Source organism: Tachypleus tridentatus, chromosome 5, assembly GCF_004210375.1.
Source record: "Tachypleus tridentatus isolate NWPU-2018 chromosome 5, ASM421037v1, whole genome shotgun sequence".
NCBI lineage: Eukaryota > Metazoa > Arthropoda > Merostomata > Xiphosura > Limulidae > Tachypleus > Tachypleus tridentatus.
Window position 1 is genome coordinate 11,920,742 of NC_134829.1, and position 26,328 is coordinate 11,947,069.

Consider the following 26,328-nt stretch of genomic DNA (forward strand, 5'->3'; position numbering starts at 1 on the left):
GTTGAGATAAAAATAAACTAGAGTGGAGAACGTCATTTGCATAACCAATCGCCAGGGTCCCAATACGGCCGCCATCTTACGGAGGTAAACGTTTTTAGGTCAGCTGTGTTTGTTTGTTTGTTTTGTTTTTGAATTTCGCGCAAAGCTACTCGAGGGCTATCTGCGCTAGCCATCCATAATTTAGCAGTATAAGACTAGAGGGAAGGCAGCTAGTCATCACCACCCACCGCAAACTCTTGGGCTACTCTTTTACCAACGAATAGTGGGATTGACCGTCACATTATAACGCCCCCACGGCTAAAAGGGCGAGCATGTTAGGTGCGCCCGGGATTCAACCCCGCGACCCTCGGATTACGAGTCGAACGCCTTAACCCACCTGGCCATGCCGGGCTAAGGTCAGCAGTGTAAGCAACAGGTTGTCACCAGTTAGACTTCCAGCTGTTATTTGTTTCCTGGACAGTGTTATCAACATATATGTATTAAATTATATCACTAATATTTTGTTACTGTAATTTGGGTTTTCTTCAGTCGAACGAATTGTATTGAATCAACGAGCTTCGTTTTATTTCGAAGCGTAAACTTGAATCTAATCATACCATTATAATGATAAATTATTTAAGGGCCACATCAATTCCATCATTTACTTGCTCTAGAGCAGGAAAAATTCCCTCCTCTTCCCTCCATTTATCAACTTTTATGCCCCAATCCTCCTCTGTCCACGGTCATTAACTTCATCAACATTTTTCATGAAACTTTCTACCTTCACACTAAATCGGCTTCAGGTTTGAGATTGTGTACAGCCCAATGTTATTTGTTTCTTAATTTCAACCTATTATCCAACTACATTTTGTGACATATAATTTTTAAAATTTTGGATTCAGGATGAAATTTAGATTTACTTGAAGCTGGACGGGGAACGAACTCGTGGCCTTACCACACTCTGAGCATAACTGCTTTAAGAGCCCTCAGTCTCATTGAATTGGCCACAGAGGTGAGTGACAGTGGCACCTGACTAGTTTGAAATAGAGCATTGATAGTTTAGTTAAACTGTTTATGGTTTGGCTTCATCCAAACGATTCCTTAAAATTATTCAAAAATGAGATCAAGGGCCCCGTAGCTTATTTGCTACAACCAGCTAAGTCAATCGAAGGCAACTACTAAGATTTTATTAAACTGGATTGAATACACAACTTTGAAATCGACCTTTGTGGGTCATGTAAATATCAACCACTATTTAAAAAGTAAAACTGATCAAACTGTCATGACCTGTGATTTCATCTTTCAAGGTCGTTTGAGGTTAGAGGTCATAGTACCAAAATACAGTTTATCAAATATATGTGGCCTTGGGTTTGACCTTTAAAGGTCATCCAGCCTTGGAATTGATAGAACCAAAATGTAACTCATATCCCATCAGTGTTCTAAATTAACTGTGTCTAAATGTCACCATTTATAAGATACAGGTAATAAAGCATATGTTACCTTGGAGTTGACCTTAAAATGTCATCAGCGAAACTGCTAAAATGTACCTTATACACAAGCTCCTATTAGTGTTCGGCGTATTAGCTAAAAATAGTAAGGAGTGGGCCTACCCGATTCCAAACTCTTATCTGTTGCTACTGTGATGTAAGCAAATCTCCCCAATGTATAGTATCACGCTGTTGCATATGAAATATCAGATTTTAAAGGAAAATGTGAAACAAGTACATCTCCATGTTGTTTACTTTATTTAATAAAAACAAGCTCCTTTAAGCTGAATATACTTCTGCCAACGGGTTGTAAGTTTAAAATACCATTTTTTAAAGAACTGGACATCCTTTGATGCAATGAAGTCTTGGAAGACACTTTTAATTAACTTTTGGTTTCAAACGATTTTTTCCTTTAAAAATGTCCAAATGTTTAGAAAAGTGATAATCTGTAAGGAAAAGATCTGGTGGATGAGGTAAAGTTTCATACTGAAGTTCTATAGATTTTGGACAGTAGTGCGTGAAATGTGAGGTCCAGTATTGTCATCAAGAGGTGTAGGTCCACTGCAACTGACTATTGCTGAATGTTTTTGTGACAAATTCTGATGCATAATTTCAAGTTCACAACAATATTTCTCAGCTGTGATTGATTTTCTTAGGTTTCAGAATGAATAATGGATCACACCTGTTGACGACCACCAAACACTGACCATAAGCTTCTTAGTGTGAAGAGTTGGTTTTGATACTTCTTCATAGTCAAGCCACTGTCCGGATTGTCGTCGATTTTCGTAAAAAATCCATTTTGTATCACACGTGACAATTCAGTGAAGAAACGGGTCGTGTTTTGTTACGCATAAGAAGTGAGGAATAAATTTCAACTCGTCTTGTTTGATGATTTCAGCCAATTCGTGAAGTACCCATTTATCAAGGTTTTTCATCTTACCAGTTGCTTCAAGATTGAATACCAGTTGAATAATGAACAATACATTTGTCGACAAGTCCTCTCACAGTTTGTTAGGTATCTGATTCAAATTGGGCTTTCAATTCTTCCTCAATACCGGCTGTCTGAGGTCCGCCCCGAGCCTCATTTTCGAGGCTTGGGTCACCAGAGTGAAATCTTCTAAACCAGCTCTGTGCTGTGTGCTAATTAAATGTGCCATCACTAAATGCATGATTGATATCACGAGCTGCTGTCGCTGCATTGTGACCAAGCTTGAACTGGCACAATAAATATCAATTTTATCCATGATGACAAAAATTAATATAAATATGCTATAGTTTTTGAAATAAAAAAATAAAGTGAGCTTGTCTCTCAGTGGCAAAGCGATCTGCTGACTCACACCGCTATAAAAAGGGTTTCAATACTTCTAGTGAGCAGAGCAAAAACAGCCCATTCTATAGCTTTGTGCTTAATTCTAAACAAACAAACAAAAGTGAGCTTGAAATGAACCAAACAATCTACTATAATATTCTGACAAATTTACGATAATGTTTGTTTTTCTTTCTGCCTTTTGATATGACTAACATTACCAGGCTAGGTGTCACGTGTGAATTTTTAATTTAAGGTTACCAAGAAATCAAAGGTTAAATAGGTGTATTTTGTAGTTGAAAGATTTGGTAATACCAATTCATGTTCCTAACATACGTTAAAATCTAATTTGTATATGGTATAAATAAAGTACACAGTTGTATTCCAGAGTCTATTATTTATGACGTAATGCATAGAAAATGGTATGTTAAAGTATGTAAAGTATCATTAATATAACATTTCATGTTTTCTTTGAAACATAACTTAAATGATTCAAGTAACTAAGACTGTAAAAAACACAAATTTTGTTTTGCCCATTTTTCTTCCTTTTTCCATGAGTATAAAGATCAATTCTATCATTACACAACTTCCTATAGTTGTAAACTGATTCCATGTCAATGATTTCTATATCTTGTGTCAGCCATCAAACATGAGATTTATTAAGTGTCAGCTTCAGACTGCACTCAGTCACTTGTTGAAGTGAATGCAGCAAATGGCTTTAACTTTTCGTTTTCCAAAACTGTTTGCATACATTTTTGACACCACTAGGGTCTACACCCAGATCTCGAACTCCATCTCAGAGATGTTTCTCTTTCTGTATTCTTTTAAGGTATGTATATTCTTGGGGCTTATCTTTGAATGTAAGCTTACTTTCATTCTTCACATAAAGTAGCGATGAGTCAAGTGTACAAGAGCACTGAGCATCTTCCATGTCATATGGTTTTTGTAAAGCCCTCGGCGTTGACGATGCTGGACACCATTCACAATCTGGAGCTTTGACTCTGCACTTCTCCAGTCCAGAGGTTGTACATTAAATCCACAAACCTCCTCTTCAACTCTGTCGTTTGCAACGTTCTTTGGAGTGTGCTACCAATCCTAGATCTTTACTACAGCATCCCACCTGGGATTGTGCTTTCCGTCTTCAGTGGGCTGTGTTTTGTCAGAACAAATGGTCTGCAATTCTTACCTTTATCATTTGGGCCTGACATTGGATAACTTTACTGTCTCCAATGATCAAACCATTCCTCCATGGCTTATTACAATCTATCCCTGAATGTGGCCTTTCCTTGAGTAATCTGATGAAGGTGGATACTCCTGATTGGAAGTACCATTTTCTCTTTGCTGAAGATGGTTTGAACCATTCTTCTTTTCCTGCTTATATGGATGGTTAGAAATCGGGTGACTTTGCCATGGTTTGTTGTGGTTTAGTGGTTGCTCACAAGATCCCCCCCTACAGTATTTGTGCTCACTGCCAAATTGTTTGCCATTTCTCTTCCCCTGGATCACGTAGAAACCATGCAGTGCATACTGCTCTCTTAGCTCTCCACTGGTCCTGAAATGGCTTGCCATTAGTTTTCATCCTGTTATTGTTGATATTCAACAACAACTTCTACATTTTTCTTCCTTTTCCATTAATCTCCACTTTTTCTGGCTACCTGGCCATATTGGTATTAATAGGAATGAGTTCGCTGATGTCATAGCTAAGTCTGTGTGTCGACTGTTCAACTTGATAGTATTTTACATTTTTAGGAGCCATTGTCTCTTTAATTCTATATGAGGCTTATATCTGTTTTTTGCACATTGTTCAGTTTTAACTGGATTCATTTTATATTAGGTAAGGTAGGAACTGTATAACGGAAAGTTTAACCTTTTGTATGAAAGTTGACAACAGTGTTCTCAATTAGAATGAAGATGAGTTCTCGAATTTCCAGTTCTGTATGAGAATGACTAGTCACGTAAGTAATGTTAGTCGCTCTGAAAAAGTATGTTAATTAATAAAGTGTGGAACGCCATGTCAGGTAAGTCAGTCAGTTTCTAAATAAGCTTTGAGTGAATTTAACCTTTATATATATATAAGACGTGTAATGCTCACTAAATGGTTGCCAAGTTTTTGAAGATACACTTACTACATTTAAAGTTGTAGTATAAATACTTTCATGGTTACCTGGTAGTGACATGTGATTGCAAGACATGCCGAAATTACCAAGTCTTTGTCGATGGATTTATTTGGAACTTCAACAAGATATGTAGTACTATAACTAAGTTTCAGATATAAAGGGATTACACTAAAAGTAATTCATATATAAAGTCTTTATTCAATCACAAAGTACGTGCAATTGCTGTTAATAAACAATTTTTAATGTTGTACTTTCAAATGATGAGGTCGAAATAATCCACCAAACTGTTTAAATTCTATGTTTCTTACCTCACAGATGATGTCGAATTTATCCATAACAACTAGTTTTATCCTGATTGGTCGTTCGTATTCAAGTATGGGAAAAGCTGTAACCACGAAATATCACTTAAACAATCAGTATTTTGGACATTCCTTCATAATGTGCAGCATTTTTCCCATGGATACAACAAGTGTGATTAAAATAAAATGACAAGGAATAAACGAAGCTAGAATGACACCACTTTAACAACTTTCTCGACCACGTATTATGATATATTCAGAATAATAATCTATTAAAATAGAACGATAAAAACGCATGACACATCCATATTCAACAGGCATACATATAACTGTTTACTATATAAAAAGAATCTCAGAACGACTGGTTAACCTGAAGATGACCTAGGAAAGACAAAAAGTTTTTCTCTGCTTATCAATAAAAGTGTTAATACCCAAACCAGCCGTTTTGGGATGCATTTTTATTTCAAGTGGTTTTCTCGTCATCAAGAAGTTTTTGCTATAATGTGTTTATGATTTCATATTAACAATTAACTCAACACACTTATGACTCAGTCTCATCGAACTGAGACACAGTTGCATAAAGACATCTTGATCAGATCATAAAAGTAGTCTCGGTGAATGTACAGATCTCATAATGGAACTGGGTACACTTGTTAATATCTCATGTCAGATGTGGTATTGTCAAGGAAAAACAAATGAGTTATAAGTCCTTTGTCAAGGAGAGTGAAAAGAAAGATTTTATTTATCATCAGGACACAGACCAAACAAGGAAATATTGTTAAACAAATGTGATTTACGTTTCTAACTGCCCTCCTATCCCAGTAGTATGTGGACTTATAACGCTAAAAATCGTGTCTCGTTACCTATGGTGAGCACAGCACAGATAGCCCATAGTTTTGTGCTTAACAACAAAGAAATAAGCAAATGCTTCTGAATTTTATTTATGTCGGTTTGATTTCTTGTTAAACGTCTTATCTATTAGTCTACAAGCTCAGATGATGAAGTACACTTTTGATGTCACTCTTTTATTAATGTTTGACATCCATACTAAAAATGTTCCTTGGTGTAAACGAACATCACTATGGTAGATGCCAAGCGTGGAGTTTTGTGTTAAGGTTACTCTGAAGATCAAACGAGTATATTTTCTAGTGAAAATATCAATAATATGATAATATTGAAAATATACCTTCTAAAGTATATTTCTGAAGTTGAATGTTTCGATAAGAAATGTATAATTGGATTCTGGATGAGGAAAATGGTTTATAAAAATTTTAATTTACAAATTAAAGTTGGTAAGATGTTTTGTCAAAGTACTTAAAACACCGACTTAAATGACAGTTTACTAGTTATACGTGTAGCTGATGTAAATTGTAGACATCTTTGACGCATGCGTGAACAACTTACATATTTTTTTTCAAATGAAGGAAATAAATATAAATATATTTGTTGTTTTACTACAGCCACATTTTAATGCAAGAAAAGAACTGATAATACTCATATCTGTGACAAAAGACGTTATTGAAGTATACAATCATAATGATTAGAGCCTCAGTTAGTATATCTTTCAGAGCCAAGCGTGACCTGTTGTTAGGGCATTCGCGTCGTACTCTGTTTTGCGCGGGTTCGAATCCCTTCACAACATGTACTAGCTCTTTTATCCGTGGTCATTCCCACCATTCTTTGGTATGATAAAATAAAACCAAAAACTAATGTTAGATAATGTTGAGTAACTAATTTCCATTTAGTCTATCTCTCTAAAATTAGGGACGTGTACTGTAGATAGTCCTGGAGCAACTGTGTGCGAAATTCAATAACAAAGAAAATTGCAGGTATATCACTACATAAGTGGGTGTCCATATGGATATTACTTCCAGCGAATTATTAATCATTTGACAATTGAATTATTTGTAAATAACTACAATTAGTACTAACAAAGAGACGAAAATTATATTACACGTTATGCGTATTCAGAGGCAGATGCGAATACTGTAAAAATCCATTCTAAACACCATGAAGTTAGCAGAATATTCTTTTAACAAGTATACAGTAAACAAATTACTGTTCTGTGAGAATTTATGAACTACTTCTTTCACTAAGGATAAATATTTTTCTCACGATTCAAACAATTTCTTATAGTCCAGTTGAAGTTGCATAATCACTGACAACATGTGCACAATCATATATGCAAACCTATCCCAATTTACAGAATTTTTATCTTGCTTTGTTGCATTTTGTCTTGCAGCTGTAAGGTGTCACCACTATACACGTATTAGATATAGCAGGCAATGCCGCCCATAATGGCTTTAGTCCCTTTGGTTTGTTTTGGAATTTCGCACAAAGCTACTCGAGGGCTATCTGTGCTAGCCGTCCCTAATTTAGCAGTGTAAGACTAGAGGGAAGGCAGCTAGTCATCACCACCCACCGCCAACTCTTGGGCTACTCTTTTACCAACGAATAGTGGGATTGACCGTCACATTATACACCCCCACGGCTGGGAGGGCGAGCATGTTTAGCGCGACGCGGGCGCGAACCCGCGACCCTCGGATTACGAGTCGCACGCCTTACGCGCTTGGCCATGCCAGGCCAGTCCCTTTGGGCAAGATTCCCTTTCTCGACAGCAATACCCGTATCTTTGACTGAAAATGTACTCGAATAAAATGAAGTTCCAGTACGACTGTGTTGGTGGGAACAACGTTAAACCTTTTCTGAATCATGTCTTCTGTCGAAACAGCCATAAAACTGACAAAAGAGCTTTTCCATGTCGTCAATCCCATACACTGCACAACAATTTTTTTTTAAAGTTTTGCTTCCTGAAAAGTTTTTGCTGATTGTGACAGGTACCTGGTGGGTATGCACAAATATAGTTTTGGTTTGGCTTCATCACGTAGGAACTCTGAGAAATAGATAGTTAACTGTTTACCGACAATAACGTATTTAATTGCGTTTATGTTTCTAATACGTTATTAAGTTCAACATAATTAAAAGCGTTTTGGTCCCGATTTTCGTTTGTATTCAATGGCCGGTGCATCACGTTGCAGTGTCCAACAGTAGTCAGCAAGCATTGACGGATTCCAGTTGCCGTGATGACGTTTTTCCATTGTAGCAATGTCCTGGTGAAACCTTTCATCGTGTTCGTCACTGACAGCACCGAGATTTGCGGGGAAGAAGTCCAAGTGTGAGTGGAGGAAATGAATCTTGAGTGACATGCTGCACTTCATTGTTTTGTATGCTTTGAGAAATTTGTCTACCAGCTGAATGTAATGTGGAGCTCTGTAATTGGCAAAAAAATTGTCAACAACGTTTTTGAAGGCTTTCCAAGCAATCTTTTCCGGCCCAACTAACAGATCTTCGAACCGCTTGTCACTCATAACATGTCTGATCTGAGGGCCAACAAAAAAGCCCTCTTTGATCTTGGCCTCGGTTATTTTTGGGAACATCTGTCTTAAATAACAAAAACTTTCGCCTTCTTTGTTCATTGCTTTCACGAAATTCTTCATAAGTCCCAATTTTATGTGAAGAGGAGGCAAAAAAATCTTTGCCGGGTAGACAAGCGGTTCATGCGCCACATTTTTCTGTCCTCGAACTAACTTTTTATGGAGTGGTCAGCTCTGTCTAGAATAATGTGACTCTTTGGCACGACTGTCCCATTCACAGATGAAACAACAGTACTTTGTATAGCCGAGCTGCAGTCCCAGTAACAGAGCAACGACTTTTAGATCTCCACAGATATTCCAGTTTTACTTGCTGTACTGGCTGTGCTTCAGAAACATTTCCATGTTCTCGTAGGTTTCTTTCATGTGTGCTGCATAGCCAACAGATATGGTCTCCAAGGGTGTATTGAGTGGCACAAACAAGATAGCCACGTGCTGGTCGACCAGCAGAGCCACCCTCTATGCATTCGTTCATCACACAACCTGTCATTTCAGTATAGGCAGGCTTTAGGAATGATTCCTGTAAGACACACTAAATGAAAGGAATCTAACAAGGATTTAATGTCACCCAGATTAGAAAGGAAACCTCGACATTTTCAATGTATCAAGCAGTCACTGAAATAAATTGTAGGAACAGAGATAGGAGTAGATATGGTTTTATCAACTCATTTATTCATAAAGAGCAAAAGACTATTGACGTAGTTTAAGAACGTCTCTGGTGGACCCGCAGAAAGATGTCTGCATCCCACTGAAGCAGTGTAATGTTGTGCAGCAGTATATGTCCGAAACCTGAAACTTTTTTGGGAGTTGATATCTAACTAATACTTTAAGGTATTTAACATACAATGCGCATGTTTTTTATATTTTGTTTTAACGGTAAGAAGTCCTAGTTTTAAGTGCTTTCACGTTTGTTTTAATGCTACAAGTTATTATCCAACTTCTGCGGTATTGTAATTATATAGCTTTATATACCGTAGTTAGAGTTGGAATTTATTATCGAACACTCCTCATACGTATTTCTATCTATCGAGTTTACGTAGACCGAGTAATAAAATATTCTATCTTAAACACAAAAGAGGCAATTTTTGTCACTCTTGGGTGTAATTGTAAAAAGCGAGTTATTTGTTAAATACTCTCTCTCTCTCTCTCTATATATATATATTAAAGCCACGTCATGCTATCTGCTGTCTCCACTGAGGTGAATTGAACCGTGTTTTTTACGTTGTAATTCTACAGACTACTTACCACTGTCCCACCAGATGAGTACTTATGAAAGTTCACTTATTAATTTTTACACTTTTGCAGTTTTCAGAATTTTAACTTTTTTTTAATAATGCAAAGCCTAATTCTGCTATGACAGCCATGTTCATACTTATTACTTTTATGCATCAGATCCAATACAGTCTTACTTGAAGAAATAAGAAGTTTGTTAGACATTTTTGTTTTTTGCGGTTTTCAGTCTTAATACATGGTTGATTTATGTTTTTATTAAATATCAAACAGGCTACGATGAAGTTACTAACTACATGGTTAAGTGGGTAGCTGGATGGAACAAAGAACATATTTATAGTGGTTAAAATATTTTTATGTCATTGTTATTAATTGCACTGCTGAGATAGTGGTAAGTCTATGGACTTATAACGCTGAAATCAGGAGTTTGATTCAACGTGGTTGACATCAGCAATATGGCTTTGCTCTAACACAAACAAATAAAATAAATGGTATATTTAGGAATATCGCATTAGCATATGGGGATAGACATAACCTATACTCGTAAGCTGATTAAACCTAGTGATATATTATTATCATATTGGAGAGTACTGGTCTGATGATTCATTTTTCGTATATTGATTTATGATTCTAGGAACTCCTTGTCATTTTATATATATTTCTACGAAACTAACTTTATTTGTTTATAAAATACTTTTTGCATCTGTTTCATATTTGATTTGATCATAACATTTGTTGAATTAAATCATTTTAAACGTTTTGTTAGATTATGAGTTGCAAATGTTTATAAAAAAATTCAAAAGCGAAAAGTTGATAACTACTACGAAATCGCTAATATTACCAAAAGAAAAAAGAAATTCTGTCTAAGAAACTAAAATCTTTAAAAACAACTACAAATGCACAACACACTTAATATAACTAAACGAAGAAAACTCGTTCAAAGTAGATATACGAACTCATCATATCCTTGTAATATTACCAACTGCTTCATAAGATATTTCAATGTAAATTATTTAAACCAACAAAATAAATTTGTTGTTCCACTTCTGTGCTGTCCTCGTGTTGGTATTTGAAATACTGTAAAGAAAGGTCTGTAGAAGAACAAGGAGTTTCTTTTATGTAAGCTTGCACAACGCCATTAAACACATCTGAAACGTCCTGAGTACAGTTGGACAACATGGAGCTTAAGCAATCAACAGCTTTCTCCATTATCCTGTTTAAATAAAATAAAAACGTTCATTAAACCAAAATTAATTTATTATAAAGCCTATTAATTTAGGGTTTGGTGTTCTAAGAATCGAGAATTGTTTTACAATAATATTCAAGTTTATGCTTAAATACTGATATGTAGCTTAAGAGGATGAAGTTAAAACCTTCTTTGAGATGCAGTGTGCATATGAATATTTTGTTAGTTACTTATCTCTTTAAATACAATCACTGGAGAATTTTCTTAAATCATCTTTCTCCACGCCTAATCCATAACATATGAATAATTATATATATAATAAATAAACGAATGATATTACATGAAACCAGAGGTACCGAAAGCAATATAGCAATATTTAAAAAAACAAACACTTTTCTCTGCTAATGACGTTATAAATTTCTGATAATACTGTGAAAAGCTTCATAAAATAAATACTGATAGAACATTATTAAGTAATAAATAGGAATCCTCTATGACCAAAAACAGATATGAAAATGAAAGAAAACTGCATTAAGCGATTACTTACCCACAAATAAATTTCCATGATTTAAATACATTTCCAATTCCATGACTTTTTACCAGCGACGCTATTTCTTCTGAACAGGTACTATTTTCAATGGTAGAAATCTTACCTACACAGTCCATCCCTCTGCCTTCAAAAAACTCTGTGTGAAAATAAGTGAGTCATCATTTTACTTGCTTTCTGAGATAGTTTGCACATGTATGGTATGATTCTATCACTATCGCCCACACTTGTTCATTATTACAGTTAATAGTTACTATCACTGGTTCTTCTGACAAATCATTTAAGACAATGTGAGATTTGAAATTATGAAGTCTTAACACTAGCAGGAAAAACTAATTCGAGGATCAAGGATATACTCACTTGCTAAGTTGGCTTGGTTGTTTCTACACATAAAGTTAAGTGATGCCTTTGTAGCTTTATAACCCACTCGTTGGAAGTTCTTAGTATTCTCTGTTAAGCAGTCGAAGGTTTCGTAGACTGAGACGCCACACTCAGTGGCTTCATTTAGAAATCTGTAGAGAGGAAAGTTGGATTAGATATGTCTTTCCAGCTTCGACATGTGTATGCATAATCGTGCACTTGGTGCACACAATCATCCCTCCCTGGTATCTATAAAGAAACTGTAGAAAACAAGAAACATGATTTTGTATTTTCTTCGGTTTTTGTTCGGTCTGTTAAATTGTTTTATTGCATCACAGGCCTACAAATTGTGTGTTTGTTCTTGTGATTCTCGTGTTCTTACCAATCGAATTACATAATTAGGCCTAGATGTAGGCTTTTTCAGTAGCTGAAATGTACATCTTTAATATAGGCGTGCTTCTAAGCTTTTCGATCTAAACGATAGTTCGTAATTATCAGTCAGTAGGCCTAAGTATACATGCAAGTATCGTGGCAACAAGATTACTCTGTAACTGCATGTTTACAGTTTTCAGGTTCACGTAATCAGAGATTACCAATTTGCAAATTGAACAGTCCACATAAGTGGTTGCAAAAATCATACCCTACCCCCATCGGGTGTAAAAATTCTATGCCTCTGCTATCATACATAGAACAAAAAGTACACGTAATCAAACTATCACATTGATCAACTTTTGAGAATGCTATCAGCTCCAAAAAAATCACGTTAGTAGGTTCCCCATCAGAAAAAGTTAACATTTAACAACTTATCACCAATGGTATTACATACAAAATCACGTTTCTTGTTTTCTACAGTTTCTTTATAGATAACCGGTTGAATTACGTTACGTTTCGATGGTACTGAGAAAAGGCTTAACATAAAAGGCGAAAGAGCAATGTTAATTGGATGAAGTCTTGAAGGTAATCTCAAGTTATCACAGCTGACGTGTCAGAAAACAACGAACTTATTTTTTCAGTGGGATTTCGAAATTACAATAATGGAAGTGTTCATTTTCTTTACATTATACAAGCTTTTACATTAATGACTGTCGGCAGTGAGGTATCTTCATTTCGTACTGATATTTTATTAGTGAATGTTAATGTGATTCCACAGACCGTAGCGAGTTGTTCTCATATTAAGTGGCTTACTCATACATTTTGTAGTATTTAATTAATGAAAGTAATGCATCATCTGAACAAAAAATATTATTTTTAATTTTTCAAAGACAGACATTTTACTGTATATGTAGAAACAACAGACAGAACGAGAATAAATGAAGTAACTGTGTATCCTGAATTATAAAGAGAACCAAGTCGTTCGAATATAATGTGGTGTATGTCAATTTCCAATTAACATTCTGTTTATACACAATAATGTCTGTGACTAACTACATACAAAATATACAGTAAAATCGTTGTTATCCATCGTCTTCGTATCCGGATAGCTTTTAAATATAGATGCTCATTGTAGCTTAGTGGCGCTGCTGTAGCTTTGTTTACGTTATTTTCCACTGAAAAGTTTCCGTTTTTCTTGACGCCTGTAATATGATTAATATTTAGATAGTGTACTTATAAATGTTTTCATACGTGTTTCTGTTTTTATTTGCAATATTCAATTTTGTTCACAACTGACATTGTTAGAACAACGACAACATGTCAAAACATTTCCTGTAACATATTCTAAAGGAAACGCCTTCGTAACCGGAAATTTTTGCCTATCCTGCACAGCAAGTTCCGAAGATAACTAATGATAGAGCTGATACTGCATACACCCACTTTTAAAAAATATTATTCTAAGTACGACCAAAGGACTGAAATTTCTGAACCTTCGTGGCTAAACAAAAATATGTACTTATTTCCAACGACTTTTACATTTGATTCGGTGTAATTAGCCAGGGAAATAATTAATTCGGTCTCATCCCATAGGATACGATGGTTAGAGATGATAGCATGTTCTGTTATAAATGGTAAAGTGCAATTCTTGTTTTGTACTATACATTAATTGTTATTAAGTAACATTTTGGTTGACCAATTGCATCACCTATATAGACACTTCTGCATTCACACTTCATAAATTCAGTATTTGTTCAAGGTTATCTTTCAGTGGAGGAAGAATATGTGTTAGGCCCTTATTTAGAAAACAAAAGCTGGGTTTTTAGTGACTTTAACATAAAAACTACGAAATAAATTTACCTTATTTAAGTAAAGATAATAATCTCACAGTTCCACTTCCAAGATGTTCATACGATCGTCAAATAAGTGATGACCAGTTAAAGTTATGAAGTAAAGAAATTTTAAAAAATAAAACAAGAGGGAATCCTGAATAGCCGTGGCACTTGAAATTATTCTAGGCAGGATGAGAGCAAATTAATCAATGAGACTTTTTTTTCTTTTATCATTTTCATTAGCTATATTTTTGTGTTACAGCAATACCAAGAGAAGTGAACGCTTATATCCGATTTAATATTACTCATCAGGATATCAACCAGCTTACCTTAAAATTGAAATTATTTTAGGCAGGTTTAAAGTAAATCTACAAGACCTTAGGCGCGGTTAAATAGACCATTTCAAAGGGTTTGACTTTCCGAGTCCAAGACTGCAATTAGATCTTAAATCGGTCAAGAGATAACGAAGATATGAGCTAAAGATTTGTACTTGGAAAACTCAGAACCTTTTTAAGAACCGTTATGACGCGACTGAAAAAAACATGTTCTTAACGTTGCAGATAAGTTAATCACAACTATTGATTAAAATTTCTTTAAAAATAAAGATGAATGTTCAGGGATTTGATTCCTCTACTTGTACTTATATTGTATAAAGAAGTATATATTCATTAATAATATCTTTTGTATGTTGTTTTATATTTTTGATGAATATTTGCCTCATGTGTTTGTGTGATTTCTTATAACAAGAACACATCCAGCTATCTGTTGGGTCCACTGAGAGGAATCGAATCCATGATCTTAGCGGTGTAAATCCGAAAATGTACCTCTATCCCACATGGAAATTTACCTTATACATAGCATATAAATATGTGTGTGTATTTGTAGACATGTATATATTGATGTTGTTTCATTTAAATAGAACATTAATTTTAAACTGGCATGCACCACGTTACTGGAGCGAACTTTTTAGATATATATATATATATAGTGTTTTTACGCTTATTTACATTCTTCCTGATGATGGCCGAAACATATAGAAAAATATTTGTTTATGCAGTAATATTCAATTGTAGTTTAGTTAGTATATTACTTTTAATAATGCCCTCAATGTATTTTAAGGCATTTATTTAATCAGTTTTGCTTTTGATAAGCGAATACATAGATGATTAAAGGTTGGCTAGTAACAAACGAAATTTAAATCTAGAACTGAAATTGAAAATTATCTTTGTATTAAAACGTACTTGCATACTGAAGCGTAGTCCTTATTGGTCACATTAGACACTAGTTGTACCTGTAAATTTGTTGGACCATTGTCACGCATGTAACATCGCTGCATCATTCTGTTCATCGCAAGTAAATCTTGAGTGGTACATTTTCCATAGAGTTCTTCCAAGTTGTTGGTAGGAAGACTCTCTGATAAGAAAATAATAAAATTATTTTTTTTTTTCAACGTAAAAATATCTGTAATATGTTCTGTTATTAACGAAAATACTTTAAAATTACTATAAACTAACTTGAAACAGTAAAAAAGGAGGTCGGATAAAATTTACGAAGTTTATTTATTTATTTTAGAGCAAAACTACATTCGGCTATTTACTGTGGGGAATTGAAATCCAAACTTTACCATAGTAAGTGTGAAATCTTACTGCTGTTACCACAGAGAGATAAACTCAATAAGACAAGCAAACACATATAGATATGTATTAAAATATTCTGAGTTTTTCAAATTGACTTTCTGAGTTATGGCAAATTCTATCATAATCAAGTGAGGTATTACTCCGCTCGTATAGCTTAACAACTTGTTTAAACATCGAACCAGGGAGGATTGGTTTGGTTTGAATTTCGCGCAAAGCTACACGAGGGTTATCTACGCTAGCCGTCTATAATTTAGCAGTGTAAGACGAGGGGGAAGGTAGTTAGTCATCATCAACCACCGCCAACTCTTGGGCTACTCTTTTACCAGCGAATAGTGGGATTGACCGTCACGTTATAATTCACGTCCCCGGAATTACGAGTTGATAGCCATGAATTGTGACTGGCCTCGCCTCCACATTTCTTCGGATGATAACTGAAAAAAATTATACCATATACTTTACTTATGCCATATTATGTAATAATATTGGAATTGGCGTAATAAAACTATATTTAATATGTTTCAAGGGTACTTAAAGGAGTATAAACAGAGCAGTTTTAATGTTAAACGACTGTTCCTGCAGTGGGGCAATGTTTCCGCTTCTTTATCAAGACCTATATTTTTTTTCAATTCGAAAAACGACTTTTTATAAAACCTTAAACTTGTCCCATTTTAGAAACAACTAGAGGCAATCCATTAACGTAAAAATTTTCCTGTATAAGTTGTATATATCCAAAGTCTTGACACTCATTAATCCTAAGAACCTACACGTGAAACGTTTACGAGTGGGAGAATTTTCCATTATAGAGTACATACGACATAACGTACACTTACACTGAATAATATAATATACATATATCTTACCTGAGACTAAGGCAGCTGTTAAGAATATAAACAGTATGGCTGGTAAGTTCATCTCTTACTTATAAGTAGATACCACGAGTATTTACAATTCGTCCAAAAAAGTTCCCCGTGAAAGTGAAACAAAGCTCATCGTTGTAGCACATAAATACTAAAGTCGAACAGGAAAGCACCTTGATTGGCTACCAGTGCAACGTCACACAGAGTGAATGTTGCACAACAAACAGGATATTTGGCGTCATTTCTAAACATTGAAGGATTGGAATTGCAACTTGTGGGAAAAGAATACTGAAAACAGGCTTTTTCTGCACTTGAGTATCGACAAAAAAGAAATAAATCTATAATGTGTTGGAAATGAATATTCGTGTAATAATAGAGCACTACTCAATGAATGGAATTATAAACATATATTTATACAGAAGAGAAAGGTATAGACATAAGTTTATAACAATTTATTTATAGGTACGTCTCTCAATACTTGGAAGTACATATTTCATATCAACACAAAACTGTTAAACAGAACGAGTAACATAGATGTTATGTTGATTTGTTTGATTGATAAAAACAAAGCTACACAATGGGCTTTTTATGCTCTGTCCATCTCAGGTATCGAAACCTAGGTTGTAGTATTGTGTGCCTACATAATTACCGCTGAATCACTGGTGGACATGTTATATTGAGAGAATCAGGTTGTGAAACAAATACACGTGTGTTTCGGAAGGATTCAGCTGACTGGAATATTAAATAATATTTAATAACTTCAGAACGAATTGTAAAGTTGTAATAAAGAATAAAAAGTCCTCAGTAGCCATGGAACTTTAGGCAGAATTAGAGTGAATTAACCTATGAGTCGAAAAGATTTGACACCTTGGATCCAAAATTATAATTATATCTCAAATCGGTAAAGAGATAAAGGAACTATGACTTAAAAGTTTATACTTGAAAAAACCAACACCTCAACCCTTTCTGTGTGTTGAGAATGATAAATTTCAAATAATAAACAAGTAAAAATATACGAAAGACCACACATATTTATGTTATTTTACTTTAAACCTATTTTAACTTTTTTCCTTCGCATCGCCAGATTTTATTCCTTCCTAACTTTTCTTGTTGTTGTGAATATGAAGAAGGTGTAGTTTTCAGAATCGATTAGCATACTTATAAGTATAATAAAACAAAACCTCAGATCCATAATCCTGCATGCGAACTATTGAGCCTTGCATTGATGAATGGCAAAGAACAATAGGTAGTGAAGAAACATTAACTTGATCAAAATGTTACGTAGAAACGAGACATACCTGCACATATAAAATATATTGAATAATTTCTTATATTAATACAAGGAAGGAGAAAACAATTAATATGCTTACGTTTGTTTGTTTTGAATTTCGCGCAAAGCTACTCAAGGGCTATCTACGCTAGCCGTCCCTAATTTAGGAGTGTAAGACTATAGGGAAGACAGCTAGTCATCACCACTCACCGCCAACTCTTTGGCTACTCTTTTATCAACGAATAGTGGGATTGACCGTCACATTGTAACGCCCCCACGGCTGAAAGGGCGAGCATGTTGGGTGCGACCGGGCTTCGAACCCGCGATCCTCGGATTACAAGTCGAACGCCTTACCACGCTTGGCCATGCCGGGCCGTGCTTACGTACCACAATTACACTTGTAAAACTTATTAAGCATGTAACATATGTAGATATGGAATTTCTTTCTCATTTCTTTACAGTTCAATCCAGCTCATTAATCTTTAAACAGGGTCTAGACGATTAGTTTTAGTACCTAAAAACCTTTAAAAATACATTACATCAATATCCTGCCTGTGCCCGGCATGGCCGAGCGCGTTAGGCGTGCGACTCGTAATCCGAGGGTCGCGGGTTCGCATCCCAGTCGCGCTAAACATGCTCGCCCTTTCAGCCGTGGGGGCGTTATAATGTTACGGTCAATCCCACTATTCGTTGGTACAAGAGTAGCCCAAGAGTCGGCGGTGGGTGGTGATGACTAGCTGCCTTCCCTCTAGTCTTACACTACAAAATTAGGGACGGCTCAGGTTTCTCCTCCTGGTTAGGGGTTCTGCGGTAGGCTAACAATCTGCTCACTTAAAAAACCAGCCTGTTAATGAATCAGCAAGCGATTGCGGCGCTATGTTCCTTGGTGGAATCGAGTGGCATACTAAATATCCTGCTTTCTTCTTTCCTGTTTGTCTGTAAAGAATAAAGTTACTAATTGACTATCTGAGTTGTGTTCACCACGGGAAATTGAGCCTCGAATATCTAGTGTCCTTAGGCTTACCGCTTAGCTCGTGATTTATGTTTGAAGTATTTGAACAATAAAGCTTCGAACTGTGGTCATTTACACTAAACTGTATGTTTACATATGCTTTGGACAACAAATACATACTCTATATAAATTTATCCTATAAACTTTTATCTATCCATCTATCGATCTCCTCATCCGATTGCTCGTTAATTCAAGTACAGGAAAGTTAATGAAATGAGCTTTTATGTTCTAATGTTTCAATTTATATATTTCATATGATATTTCTTGCAGTTTTCAACGTCTTTACTTATGACAAAACTTACGAAGACTAAAGTATATTATATCAATTTAAGAGATTTAACTTCAAACACGATATATTCCCAAAGTTTATAGATTCAAAAATAAAATTTTAAAGTGATAAGAAAACTTCTGCTTTCAGATACAACTCAGACTTGTCTCTAGAATTAATTTCCTAAAATTAAAGTACAAGAACAACTATCGACACTTCCTTAATTAGGGCTTATATATAATTAGAGAGTATAGTGACTGAAAGTTTGTATTCATTGGCAAAACTAAAACACCCTTTATGAGAAGACTCATGAAAACAAAAAAATATCTACTAAAAACAGTCAGGACTTCGACCACATGAGGAAGACACAGGTATGACATGACATGCCATTTTTAACAGCTTTATCATTTTTGCAACTCCGTCTAGAGATCTTGAATTACTGATTAAAATAGTTTTCTCATGGTCAAATATCAATCTAAATATTTTACAGACATCTGATTACTATTATTATTTTATTTCCATTTTTAGTGTCTTAAGTATTGCTTAGTTCATTTCTTAGTAAAATTCACTTTTTTACTGTTTACTCTGATTTACTTTATATCATGTGTTCGTTCTAACTACGTTATTGTCCTTATTATTTATACAGTTAAAAATGATTTATTTCTTTTTTGTCCGACAGTTTTGATCCACATAGACTCTTAAAACTAATGAAATGTATCGAAAAAATAGGTGTTATAGAATAAAAATAGTTCTTTCATATATGACATAGGATTTTTATAATCTTTTTCAATGACGTAATTTGAACCTTTCCATACTTAAGTGACACCATAGATGTTAGATGCAGAAAGTATGCCTGTAAACATTTATGAAGTGTGGGTATTTCCATTGATGATGAAGCATTTGATATCACGAATGCGATGCAATAGTTCGTTTAACAATTCTGATAGACGTTTGCAGTCACGTGATGATGAAGCACTCGATATTACGAACACGGTGCAATAACTCGTGTAATAATTCTGGTGGACGTTTTCAATTGTGTAACGTATGCAATCGGATCTACCATTTTGTTACCTAAACCTCTCTTTCGCTAGCTTTACTAAATCTGTAGTCGGCAGTTGTGATACATCGGGTTCTAAAGATAAACACTTTCGAAGGTCGTACATTTTAAACTAATCATACCAGACATCTCACAAAACAAGAATTTGAGATGCACATACACAAAGTGGTCGTTCCTGGCACATGTGATCCCTATAAGCGTCTCAACTTCAAGTATTATTTATATCATCTAGGCAATCAGAGAAGCTGCTGACTCTGGAATTGGAGACATTTATGTTTACCTCGTAGAAACACTAGTAACTCAATATAGGACACTTCATGAGGGCTAATAAAATTAAAAGCACAGACAGTTTAAAGTATTTCCGAGCTGGCTTCTAAACGATTCAATGGTGAGACATTGAAACACCAATAAGGTGTATCCTTTCACTGCCAAAGTGACACATGACAGTGACAGCCATTTGCTCATTGTTATGCTCATATTTCAATGTGTTTGTGTTGGCCAGAGTATATGATTTTTACTTTAATGAAAGTCATTTAGAATTATGTAGATTGTGTACTGTAAACCAAAATAAATACACATTTTATTGTGATATGTTATATATGTAGTTTAAAATTTAATGACATTTAATTATATTCACAAATATTTTCTTATTGTACACTATAAACAAGTGCATGCATAAGGCCACTGCAATCCTCTTTATGTGCAAGCCTTGTCTAGCAACAATAAGTAAAATATCAATCATTCATAACACCTGCAAATATTACAGTGAAACTGCTCACTGAACCTCCAACGCAACTGAACAATCTTGTACTGAATTGCCTTGTTCATGGAATGAGTTAAACTGAGTGTCTGTCAGGAAGGTGAAATATACTGAGTGTACTAGAATCATTTTCACCAGAAATAAGCATAAGAAGTATTGGAGACAGCTGCTCCTTCACATATAGTTGAAGTATTTCAAGATCTTTACACCAAAGTGAAGCTCAAGAACTAGAGAAAAAGAGAAGTGCAATTCTTTCTGTAGTTCCTGAACATGAATACTTCATTGTAATCACTACAGATCTTAACCATTGTCTACTCAAATGATATGTTGGAATAGAACAGTCAACAATTACTTTCAAAGAGTAAAAAGTTGTTTGAGAAATTAATTGGTTTGTTTACATACTTGATTTGAAACTTCATGTATATGCCTGAAAGAATGTTTAGTTCTTGTGAAATATTGTGTTATCATAATTTTAGTGTACTAATGTTGATTTATGTACATATGTTTGATTATTAAATAATATATAAGATATTGTATATTACAGTGCCATGTCACTGAAAAATAGACTTGAAAGAAAGCAAAGAGAAAGGTCTGGTTCAGTCAGATTTGGAAGAGTAACAGCAAAAACAAACCCAAGCAAACCATTTATGTCTCTCATCGAAAGGATCTGATATCCCCATTCATATAAATTCTCAAGTGAAACAAACAGGTAACTAATGACAATGCATGCATTAATTTTGTTATTTTTAATGGTAACATGTTATTTAACTCTCTAATTTGCATGATTTTTTGGGTAATTTATTCATCAAAATAGATCTTTCTATTATTTCTCTATTAACATAGTTTTTCAATTTCAAAATCTATAAACAATTATTGCAAATGCAATTGTTTTTCATAAAATAGGTAAATGCTGAACTCTCACAATTTTGTTACACATTAAATAAAATAACATAATTGTCTCAGACTACTAAAAAAACTCAAGTGTTAGGGAAGGGGCTATGTCACCCTGAAGCTGCCACTGCCTTAAATAATTCCACTTTTTAACTCAATAGGACATGTTTCTGTTTAGATTGGGCTGTGATTATGAAAGATACTATAGGGATTGTTTATTATGGTATAACCAGACAGTAGCATGGAAACTTCCAGCTGGAATATTGGTCTCATTATCAACCCCTTGGTCTCCATGAATCGAAACAGTGCTAGATGGCGTGATTCATTGTGACCGTCATGGGAAAGGAGTAATGGAAATAAAGTACACCTATTGCTTGACAACAAAGTCTCTGGCTGACAAATGGAGAGAGCATGCCATTAAGACTAGCTTGTGTATATCAGTATCAATTGCAGGCCCAGATACATCTGGCAGGTGCTAAATATTGTGATTTTGTTATTTGGAATCGGGAAGGCTGTTTCATTCAGCAAATTCTATTAGATGCAGAGGCTTTTAACAAAACCTATGCAAACATTTAAGCTTCATAAAGAGAGGTATCACACCAGAGTTGCTTGGCAAATGGTTCACTGTGTCATGAGCCTCAAAAAGTACAAGTTATCAAAAACCACCTTCCACAACTAAAGGTTTTGAGTGATACTGTGGTGAGGCAGACAGTTTTGACAATGATTGTGTACTATTGTGCACTTCCAACATTTATAAAAGGGTAAGGTTCTAGAAGTCATGTGTAAAAGTGAGAAAACTTCTAAATCAGAGAAATATATAGACTGAAAAAAGTCATAAACAAAGAAAAATGTGAAAACCAAAAGTTAAACAGCAAGTCAGTAGCAAGTGATGTCTATAAATGGCAAGGTGTAATATTGTGAACACTTGTTTTTGTTAAAATGCTTCCAACATGTATAATATTATGTACAGTAATTTTCTAAAATTTACATAGACTTATTTTCGGTTACTTCAGTTTTAAACTAAACTTTTTATTTATTTAATTTTCCTATGTTTTTAGCCATTTTTATATTTACATTAACAATGTACAAGTTAAACAAACGAAAAAATCTGTCTTTATTATTATTTCAGTGATGCTACTGTACTAATTTCATTAAGGACTGTAATTATGGAGTTTTAAATTTCATAACTGTATTGTTTACAGTTCATGTACCTCTGATGTTAATGTATGCAATCTATAGAAAATGACACACTTTATTGTATCAATTAATACACCTTATTAAATTATTCTCTGTATTATTTTCTTTTATGAAGATTATAATTGTGAAGAGATGTAGTATTTGTAATATTGAGAGTGCTAATAATGTGCCTCAATGCAGTACATGGAAAATAATAAATAGTAGTCCATTGGTATTCTATACAAATAAGCTTAGTGTAACCAGGTAGTTAAGGTGCTCGACTCCTAATCTGAGGGTAGTGGGATCAAACCCCTATCATATCAAACATGCTTACCCTTTTTTGTTCAGCTGTGGGAGCATTATAATGAGGTGGTCAATCCCAGTATTTGTTGACAAAAGAGTAGCTTGAGAGTTGGCAGTGGGTTGTATGACAAGCTGCCTTCATTTTAGTTTTGCTCTGCCAATTTAGGGCTGGTTAGTGCAGATAGCCCTTGTGTAAATTTGCTCAAAATTCAAAAACAAACAATCTATACAAATGTTTTAATGAAACTAATGTTTTATTATATTCTTTAATATTTATTACTACAGAACACCATTGCTGTATTTCTTTATGACCTACAAAACAGGAGGCTTGTGAGTATGTTTATCTTATCAGTGTTTTATGCGATCCTTTGTAATAAACTGTTAAATGCTGTCATTGTACAAATATTTATCAAAATCCTTACAAGTGAAAGAAAGTCATATTATTAACCATTTATTCATTATTGTAATTAAACATTAAAAATAAAACTGTTTAAATCTGAAAATGTTGTTATGTGAGTACTGCAAAGAAATTACAAAATATATTGATTTGGTTTCTTTTGAATTTTATGCAGAGCTGCACGAGGGCTATCTACACTAGCCATCTTTAGTTTTGCAGTGTAAGACTAGAGGTAAGGCAGCTAACCATCACCATCCACTGCCAACTGTTGGGCTACTCTTTTACTAATGAACAGTTGGAAAGACTGTCACATTATCATGCCTCCACTGCTGAAAGGGTGAATATGTTTGGTGTGATGGGGATTCGAACAAGTGACCCTCAGATTAAGAGTCGAGGGCCTTAACCACTTGGCAGTGCCAGGCCCTACAGAATATATGCAATGCATAATACATAATAATAATAATAATATTATCACAACTTACAATTGTGCATTAATAAGAAAAATAATATTATCTAAATATTCTAATATAATTGTCATTGTAAAATATGCTTAGGTCATAGAAATTTCTGTTGATCATTGAAAATATTGAAAAAGATAATATTTAAATACAGTATAATACCTTTGTAAATAACACCACATCACTTGGCTTAGAATTTTTGAAATTACTCAAATATATAATTTAAAGGGTTGGAAAGTAAGACATGTCTTTAGAGGAAATTATATCTATTGAAATGGGTCAACCATTGGATAAGGCACAACATACTCAGGAAAATTTTATCTAAATTTTTAGGATGTTCCTGGTTATCTGATTCACACAGAATAATAGGTATTGTACTCTTCAGCATTGTCTCTTTTGTCTGATGTCTATTACTATTTCTACATGTACTCTAATGGCAGCAACATCTTGGTTAATTCCACTTTTGTTGAATGATGGTTTTTACCTTTTATGAATCAGGAATTTTTAATTTGCCATTTTACAGTTTTACTAAATTACTTACATTTAAACTTCTGTGTACTAAGATAACATCACTAGCAGAAATGTTTTTCTAAAAAAATTAAAATCTATTATCTGTAACATATTTATTTTTTAATAAACTACATATCTAAATTACCATGAAGAGGGAAGAAGGTTTGAAAAGTGTTAACAATTGTATTTTACATCAGTCAGCTAAAAATCGCAACAGTAAAGAGTTCACTTAGGATTAGCATTTAAAACATAGATATTGGGTTTTGACTATACAGGCGATTTTAAACATACACGTTCGTAGATTATACATGTTTGACAATCTCAAGTTGTCTTATCGTAATTCTCACCAGGTATAAGAAGACAAGTATTGATGTTATCTCCTCGTGTAACTACTGAAATACAAAATGTTATTGTAACTAGATAATGCTTTGTTTTAATATGACAATCTCTCTCACACACACAGTTGTCTTTCTGGTATCTAATATATGGAAAAAAAAGAAGGTAAACATGCAGATTTAAAATTAAAATTGAACTCTTTTTTTAAATTTTAAAACATGACACACTAAAATGGTGTAAATAAACACTACCATTAAAACAAGTTGATAAATTACTGATGCTAAAACTAATGAGAATTTAAGTGAACAACTTCCTCTTATGCCTTCTCAGATATTGAAAAAAGAACAACATAATTTATCAAGGGAAAGACAATTCTGAAAGAAGAAGCAGGCAGAAAAATGAAACAAGTATGCATCTAATTTATGTTTTAGCTTAATGGCCAAAAATCTACACATAAGCATTACAGCTGTTGCCCAAAAAGGCCCTAGCTGCAAATTTTACTTTCACGGACACTTGTCATTGGAGATGATGAGGTCAGTATTGAAGAATATCATTGCCATTATTAAACACAAATAGTTCCACGATAAATTCTCTTTTAGACCTCTTTTTGAGTAATCATTTCTTAATTGTTATTTATTTTATTTATCTTTAAAAGCTGTGAACTTCTTGAAAAAAAACCAAAAGGTTAAATATATCATGAAGGAAATTGAATGCTCTTCTTCCCTTTCCCATTGGTTCAAAACATAAAAAGAAGTGTTATTATAAAAATACAGTAACCTTAGCAGATGAATGTATTGGTAATATTAGCTTTCTTTTTCATACCCTCTATTTTGCCTCCAAGACAATTGCCTACATTAACTATTCAATTTTCAATCCTTTTAAGCCATTGCACAAGAAACTCTATTAAATTATTAAGAAATTTAGTGGTAGGTTCGATAATGTGAACTTATATTTTATCATATTTAAAATGCAAGAGAATGGATCGAGTGCTTTATATTGAAAAGGTTTTTGTATGCAAATCATATAATAAACAGTCATTATACAGTAGCTTTGGAGTAGCATGTATCAGGATTGAATTTTGAAGTTGTTAAGCTTTCAGATACTATGATGCTACCAAAAATTGATAACCTTTAGGAAGGTTACAGGCAAGAGCTTTACAGGGAATATAATATAATAGTCATTAGATCTTTCCAATACACCTGAATAGCATATAACCTCTCCACGTTCAGTGAGGGAGCTGTGTATCATCTGAG

At 34.2% G+C, this 26,328-nt stretch overlaps 1 protein-coding gene and 1 long non-coding RNA gene across 3 annotated transcripts; one reads left to right on the forward strand and one right to left on the reverse strand.

Moving 5' to 3' along the window:
* On the forward strand, positions 1-24,890 carry LOC143250525 (uncharacterized). 2 transcript variants are annotated; one of them, XR_013028227.1, is made up of 4 exons: positions 1-84; positions 21,549-21,713; positions 23,660-23,704; positions 23,947-24,890. It is a non-coding gene; the product is annotated as an uncharacterized LOC143250525 (long non-coding RNA). The 2 variants fall into 2 exon arrangements; XR_013028226.1 differs by lacking the exon at positions 1-84 and adding an exon at positions 20,035-20,632.
* On the reverse strand, positions 10,497-16,830 carry LOC143250522 (uncharacterized). Its single transcript, XM_076501195.1, has 5 exons — positions 16,641-16,830; positions 15,385-15,556; positions 11,943-12,094; positions 11,583-11,721; positions 10,497-11,062 (listed from the first exon to the last, which is right to left on the reverse strand). Exons 1-5 carry the CDS (start codon positions 16,690-16,692, stop codon positions 10,849-10,851), a joined length of 729 nt encoding a protein of 242 aa, XP_076357310.1. The 5' UTR covers positions 16,693-16,830; the 3' UTR covers positions 10,497-10,848.
* Positions 24,891-26,328: the final 1,438 nt, after the last annotated feature.